The 7161-nt window shown below is 57.2% G+C and overlaps 1 protein-coding gene across 1 annotated transcript; it reads right to left on the bottom strand.

The window, feature by feature from the left end:
• Window positions 1-940: 940 nt before the first annotated feature.
• NKX1-1 (NK1 homeobox 1) lies at window positions 941-6255 on the bottom strand. Its single transcript, XM_068941036.1, has 2 exons — window positions 5904-6255; window positions 941-1731 (listed from the first exon to the last, which is right to left on the bottom strand). Exons 1-2 carry the CDS (start codon window positions 6253-6255, stop codon window positions 941-943), a joined length of 1143 nt encoding a protein of 380 aa, XP_068797137.1.
• Window positions 6256-7161: the final 906 nt, after the last annotated feature.

Raw genomic sequence — 7161 nt, 5'->3', positions numbered from 1 at the left:
TATACAGAAACGGTCAACGTAAAAAACAAACAAACAAAAAAAAAAAAACCCAAAACCCCCGAGGCGCAGCAAACGCCGCCCGGGGCCCCTTCCCCAGGTGCGCGCCGCCGTCTGCGGCAGCTCCTCCAGGTCTGGGTTTACTTAGGGCAACGCATGTGGAAAATAAGCAGTCGTCATCGTGAAATCACGGAAGGAAACGACGCTCTGTTGCCTCAACAACGTCGAGGGACAAGACTACAGTTCTCTGCTTTACCCTGAGAGGCGAACGGGTACGTACGTAAGCTTTTTAAAGTCTTTTACGAGTGGCCAGACCAGAATAAAATTAATCCTGAACTAAAAGGCGGGGGGGGAGGGAAGATAAAAATAAAAACAAACCCAAAACACAGCAACAAGAGACAGTGAAAAAATACAAGTAACGATGATTTACATCTACTTCTATATACACGGGGGAGGAAGGATTTCCTCCTCTTCCTCCCGTTTCCCTCCCCTCCTCCCCCCCCGCCCCGAAACCCAGTCCGGACATATCGCGTATAAAAAGGGTCGTAGAAATGTTTGTGGGTGATGGAGGAGCCCCGCTGCTGGGCGAGGCGGAGGGGCGCCGCGGTGGGAGCCCGCCGCCGCGTCGGCCGTTGGCCGTCGACCGTTGGCCGTTGGCCGTCGACCGTTGGCCGCGGCGCGCCTCGCCTCGCCGCTCCTCTTCCCTCACGGGCTCACCGGCAAGCCGTTTCCCCCCTCGCCGCTCTGTATTTACCCAGCGGGGTCGCCCCCCATGTCGGAGGCGGGGAGGGAAGGGGGCACAGCACGGTGGTCGGTCTCCTCCGCGGCGGCCGCCCGGTCACCGCCAGCCTGAGGTGAGTCTCCGGAGCCTGAGGGGAGCGCGGCGCGGGCGGGCCGGGGCGAGGGGGAAGGAGGAGGAGGAAGAAGAAGGGGGGCGGTGGGTTTATAGGTGCGGGGTGTAGAAAGCCGGAGCGCCGTAAGTCTGCGAGCCCAAGACGAAGGGCGAGAGGACGGCGGGGCTGGGCAGGAAGGGCAGCTGGGCGGCGCACACCAGCCCCCCGGCCGGGTGGCCGGCGTAGCTGCCGGGCCCGTGCATGGAGAGCGGGTTGCCCATGGGCGGCGAGTGACTGAGCGGGCTGAGGCCGCCGGCCAAGGCGCCGCCGCCCAGGCCGCCGCCCGCCCCGCCGGCGGCGCCGCCGCCGCTGGTGGGCGCGCTGGTGTCGGCGCCGGGGTTCTGCTTCTTCCACTTGGTGCGGCGGTTCTGGAACCAGATCTTCACCTGCGTCTCGGTGAGGCTGAGCGAGAGCGCCAGGTTGAGGCGCTCGCACACCGACAGGTACCGCGTGGACTTGAACTTGTTCTCCAGCGCCACCAGCTGCTCGTAGGTGAAAGCTGTCCGCGCCCGCCGGGGCTTGCCCGACTTGGAGTCCGAGCCCGTGCGCTTCCTCTTGGGCTTGGCCTGCTGGCTCTGCTGCCCCCCGCCGGGCGCCGCCGGCTGCTGAGGTGGCGGCGGAGGCGGCGGCGGAGGTTGCGGCGGGCCGGCGCCCGCCTCGCCCGCCTCGGCGTGGTGGTGGTGGCCCGGCTCGGCCTCGCCGGGTGCCGCCGAGCTGCTGCTGCTGCTGCTCTCCTCGCTGCACAGCTCCTCGTCGTCCGGCAGCTCGCTGTCGGGGCTGCGGCTCGGCCGGCTGCCGTAGTCGAGGTCGCACTCCTCGGCCTTGTAGAGCTCGCCGTCCTCTGCGCACAAGCGACAGCCGCCGTTAGGCCTCGCCGCCGCCAGCCCCAACCCCCGCCCAAGCCCCCTCCGCTGCAGCCGCCCAGGGTGAGGGCCGTGAGGAGGAATTGGGCCCCGCGGGGCTGGCGCTGCCGCCGGGCCCCGCTTTGGCGAGCAGGTTCAGCCGCCTGGCATCGCCGGCTGCTGGGAGGACCGGGGTGGGCGCCCGGGAGCGGCGCCGCCCTGCCCGGCCGCCGCGGGGCCCTTCGCCCGGGGAGGGCGGCGGGGCGCTGCCCGAGGTGGGAGCCGGCTAGTCCGGGTCTCCTGGCTGCGCGGAGGGACGTTCAGCCCCCTCAGCTGGAGCGGGGAGGACGAGGCGAAGGGCTGGGCAAGGAGCTCCCCTTCGGGCCGTAGGGCTGAGCGATGGCCGGCCGAGGGCGATCGAGCCCGGGGAGGGTTTGCCAGCGCAGTCCCCTACGAGCAACCCTACGACAAGAGCTGGCACCAAAAGGCGACCGCGCAGGAAACGCTTCCCACCTCGAACCGCCGCTAGCGAACACGCAAAACGCTCAGCGGCCGGAATAGGCCTGCGGGCAGGCCAGGCCGGACTTGCCCGCAGCCCGGCGGCGGGCGGCAGCGCTCTGCGGGTCCGGCTGCCGCGCCCGGGCCGCCGGCAGCCGCCCGCGGCGGGGCCCTGCGCCGCGCTCCGCCGGGGCCGGTGGGGGGCGTGAGGGGCCTGCCGGCCGAGAAGCCCTCGGCGCACCCCGCCGGGGCTGAGCGGTTTGGAAGCGGGCAGCGAAAATGATACGTCGCTTTTAGCAATTTGCGTTTCGGAATTCTCCGCACCGATGGAAGATTAGCTGGCTTTTTGCTCTGGCGTTTTTTAACCCTTTCTCCGCCTTGTTTGACCTCTTGTCTCTTCATGAGATGGAAGTATTAAAGTGGAGTAAATACTTGTATTGATTAGCAAAGCAGATACAAACTTAATTAAACTCATTTTGTGTAATGTACAAACTAGTTAACGGTCATTTAATTTATTTGGGTTTGTATTATGCTCCAATTAACGGTTTTCCATCGGAGAACAAGGTAATTATGCGATATTTAAGGCCATTGGACTTCTGTTGACAATTCCGACATTATGAAGCTTGCAAGAAAATAGCATTTTCAGGGGAACCGGCTCCTCTCGACCTCGGGGCTCGGTCTCCTCCGGGAGAGCCGGGATGCAAATGCTCTCTGCAAACTCCCCCCGAAGTGGCGGGGAATTTCGGAGGCACCACGGGCAGGTCGAGGTGCAGAGGACCGTAAATGCGATCCTTTTTATCCGTCTCTTTCAGGCATTCCGAAACTTCCCGCCCCAAGTAGCCGCTAGCACCTACAGCAGGGGTGTAGCTCCGGGTAGATCCCTTAAGCAAGGGCTCGTTTAACTCGTTTAACCGAGGTAGGCAAGTAGAGGAGTGAATCTTTACGTGCTTTAGTTATTTTTAAACCCCTCCCCCCCAAACTGACTATCTTACCACATTAGTCCTTATTCTAATGCCGGACACCCATGTCCCGTATTTCAGATCAGAGGTATCAAGGAAAGTGAGAGTGTTTTGCGGAAAGAGCTGATTTCGGCCAACGTCGGGTATGGCTGTCTCCCCCCTAGGAAATGGGGCAGACAAGTTTATTGTAGTCATCTTTACCCGGAAACTGCCCTTAATAACGCGGGCTTTATTAACCAAGTGTTTTTCCAGATTTCTTTCAATTTGGCGAGCAGGAGAAGCGTATAAGCACTGCTGTACGTGAATGTGAACATAGCTAGTTTTTTTGTCCCAATTTGAAACAGTGTGTGAAGATGAAGCCAAGTTAAATACCCTACAACCTGTAGAACTCGTTGTAAATTTTAGTGCGTAATTTTTGCAACAACAATATATAAAAAGCGTGTGTAGATACGTCTACGTGGCAGGATCTTGGTAATAAACGTAACATCAGTACGCATAGCTTTCACACGCACTGAACAGGGAACGCGCGTTTCGTGTTTTAAGAGTTTAATGTTTCCCAGTGAACTCTAGGAAATGCCAGCCGTTGTTCAATTAAGGGCTGTTAAAATTTTCTTTAAGCAGAAAAATGCAAGGCGAATATAATTGGTGAAGCAGATTCACGCTGAACTTGGGATTATGTTCCTGGAAGATAGCATGTAATACAGGGTTTTAGCAGTTATTTTTGAGATTAAATAAGTTTTGCAAGTGATCTGTAATACACTGTTTTCTCTCTCTTTTTGCGAGAAAGACATTTTTATGGTTTTGGTACTTTTCTGGCTAGAGATACTTTTTGGAACACTTTCATCTCCTAAATTAAACTACAGTTTGATCTAATATTACTTACGAAGGGGGAAAATTGGAATTAACTGTCATGATTTTTGAGTAGTCCCAGATCTATCTGTGGCTGTTCTCCCTTTACATAATATTAATGTGTTATGACTGAAGAGCTAAACGTGCGAAATGTCTGGGAAACTTGTCAGGAAGCGAAGCACACTGCTTCATGATGTCTCCACATATATTTATTTTTACAAAAGTGATAGAGTTGCATTTCTCTCCCTGTCTGGAGATAAAAAGTATAAGATTAGTGATAGGCTGACCTCGTCGGTCTTTCTGATTGCGCAGATCTATTTAGTATGACAAAAGTCAGATCAGTTTAGATGAATAATTACACCTGGTAGAAACTGATTTTAAAAAAAGTCTTTTTGGAATTATATTAATGCCTCATTCCTGCTTTTTTTTCCCCTTTAGTGATTAAAGCACATCTATTCTAGTCCGAGCCTTTTAGAACAGATTCCAGATCTCTTGCTGCCTATTTTTAATTTAAAAGACATGCTATGTCGGGACTCGGAGTCCTCTCCCACCTTAAATACCGAGAAATTATTTTTTTCCCTCTCCGAGAAGTTTATTCTCCGCCACTTGCCAGCCTCGTCGCCCCTTCCTCTCCCCTCCCAGGGCACGGAATAGATATAGAGATTTTTCACCAGTGCTCTCTTTTCTCGGAAGTGCTCTAATATCGTCAGAGTCGCAGCGTTTGGAGGTGAGAAAGTTGGGATATTTGGACCCAGAAAGAAAAAGCAATCTAGAGCTTCGGTCGAATGCAATTCCCGATCAATAGCGAGCCCTAATAAGTGTAATAGGTTTTAATCGAGTAATTATCCGAATTTTGACCCTATAATTTAGATGTTAGGGAAGAGTTTGCAAGGTGCTTGAAAGAGATATGCACAATTCGATAATAGGATATCGATCCAGGCAGTCCTACATGCCACTCTGGGGCGATTTCCCCCATTATCCAGCCTCTTTACGCTGCTAAGCACATTTTACCTTAAATGTAATCGAAGGAATTTAATTGTTTTTCCAGAGATAACCAGCATTTTGTCACAATTAGTCTGATTTGTCCTAAAAAAGCCAAGGGGAGAGAGAAAATTGAATCTGTCGCCCAGAGCAACGCGCAGCAGGCTGCGGGGGGGGAAGGGGAGAGCGGGTTTGAAGGCTGGGAAGAACATACATAAAAGTCATAAATGCCGCGGGAGGCCAGGCAAGGTGGGGCTGCCGGGCGGGTCGGGAGAGCGTTTCACATCCCCGGCCCGGGCCGAGCCCCTCAAGGGCTTCAGCCCCTTTGGAGCCTCAGCACTAGGAGCCGCTTGCAAGTTTGCCTGAGCGTTACCCACGGCTGCTTTTCCCCGGCAGCCGGGAGGAGCAAGGAGAGGGAGCGGATCCCGGGATCCCCTCCCCTCTCGGCTCCGGCCTGCCCCCCCGGGACCGGGCTGCTCGAGACCGATCCTGCCGCTTCGGGGCTGCGCTGCCCGGGGCGTCTCCTGCCGAGTTTCCCGGGGCACCTGTCCGGGGCAGGGCCCGACGGGGAGCCCCAGGCGGCGGAAAGGGGGGCGAGCGCAGGCAGCCGGCCCGGGCCAGCGCCCAGCCCCTGGCCGCGCAGCCTGTGCCAGGGCGAGGTGACCCCCGGCCTGACACACTTTTCGACCTCCTTACAGCTAGCAGGAGGGAGCAGTTGCACTTCGCCGCGAGCCGGGGCCCCCAGCACCCTGGCTCCCAAGAGTGCCCGGGTGGGACCAGGCTGCCTGGAGTGGGGTGGGGGACTTAAAAGCATGCAAGAACTTCCCCGGGCATCCGGCTGCAGCCCCCTTCCCGGGGGGCTCCGAGCCCCCAAACCTACTTACTGATCAGGTCTGCGGACTTCTTGCACGTGTCGAAATCTTCGGCGAGAGCCTTTTGCTCGGCCAGCTCCGTCCCTGAGTCCTCGGGCTTATCCTCCGCCCCCAGCGTGAACTCGGTCCCCACCGATTTGTACAAGACCGCGCACTGCCTCCTTTTGCTGTTGAATTTGTTAGGGTCCAGGATGTCGAGCACCGAGAAGGAGGTGGTTCTGTGCACCATGGGCAGCGCGGCCACTGCCCCCTCTTGTCCAGGGGTGTTGCTCTGGCTGTCCCCTTGCCTGTCCCTATTTCCAGGGCAGGAGTACAGCGGCAGCTCGCCGCCGGCGGAGAGCCGCTGCTCCCCATGGCTGTCCATGCCTTCCCCGTGCAAGCCGCAGGGCTCCCCGCCGATGCCAGCTGCGACTGCGGGGGCTGTCACCGCCGCGGCTGCCGCTGCCGGGATGGAGATGTCACCGACCTTGTCTCTGCTCACATTCATGACTCTTTACAGAGCCCCTCTCGGTTGCAACTTCTCCCCCCCTTTCCCCCCCCCCTTCCTTCAGCAAAGTTGAGCTGGAAACTCCTCCCCGGCCCCCCGCTCCGGAGCGGCTCTGCGCGCAGGGGAGCGCAGGGCAGGGGCGAGCCGCTGCCTTCAGCTCCCCGGGGCTGCGCCGGGTTCAGCCGGCCGGGAGCCTCCGCGGGAGGCAGGGAGTCACAAGGTGATGCTCGGCTCAAAGCCTCCACTCGGCTGCTCCTTCTTCCTTCTCATCATCCTCACCAGACTGCCCAGACACTTCTGCCCCCCCCCCCCCCCGTCTCGCACCCATACACGCTGAGGCACTGCTGTATCTTATTTATGCATTCATATTTAGCACTGGATTGTAATTGGCTACAAATTAATCCCTTGCCCATAATAGTCTGTAATCTTCATCACTGGAGGAGAGACACAGTGAAAGTGTGTGCCGGGGGGAGGGGGGGAGAGATGGAGAGAGCGAATGAAGGATGGTGTTGGCTGTGATATACTTGGCTGTCAGCTCTGTTTCAGCACACCTCCACTCATCTGGAAAGCATCTAAATAGCCTTATTTGGAGAAGTGGGAGGAGATGACGCTTTCTTTTAAATAATTGCGGGATCAATATAAAGAAGATATTATACACACAAAATGGGAACTTAAGGTCTTCCATCCCTAATAGTGGAGTTATATGATCAAAAGGGGATTATGTGCGTGCGTGCGTGCGGGCTCAGAGGTGTCAGCCCCGAGCACCTGTTTCCCTTCCCCTGC

This window comes from Struthio camelus, chromosome 4 (genome assembly GCF_040807025.1).
Source record: "Struthio camelus isolate bStrCam1 chromosome 4, bStrCam1.hap1, whole genome shotgun sequence".
Lineage (NCBI taxonomy): Eukaryota > Metazoa > Chordata > Aves > Struthioniformes > Struthionidae > Struthio > Struthio camelus.
This window is presented reverse-complemented; position numbering and strand designations above follow the sequence as displayed.

Excerpts from the sequence above, each read along its gene's own strand:
- NKX1-1 (XM_068941036.1), bottom strand. The coding sequence starts at position 6,255 with ATGGACAGCCATGGGGAGCAGCGGCTCTCCGCCGGCGGCGAGCTGCCG. Across the intron at positions 1,732-5,903 it reads GAAGTCCGCAGACCTGATCA|AGGACGGCGAGCTCTACAAG; the intron begins GTAAGTAGGTTT and ends GCTTGTGCGCAG.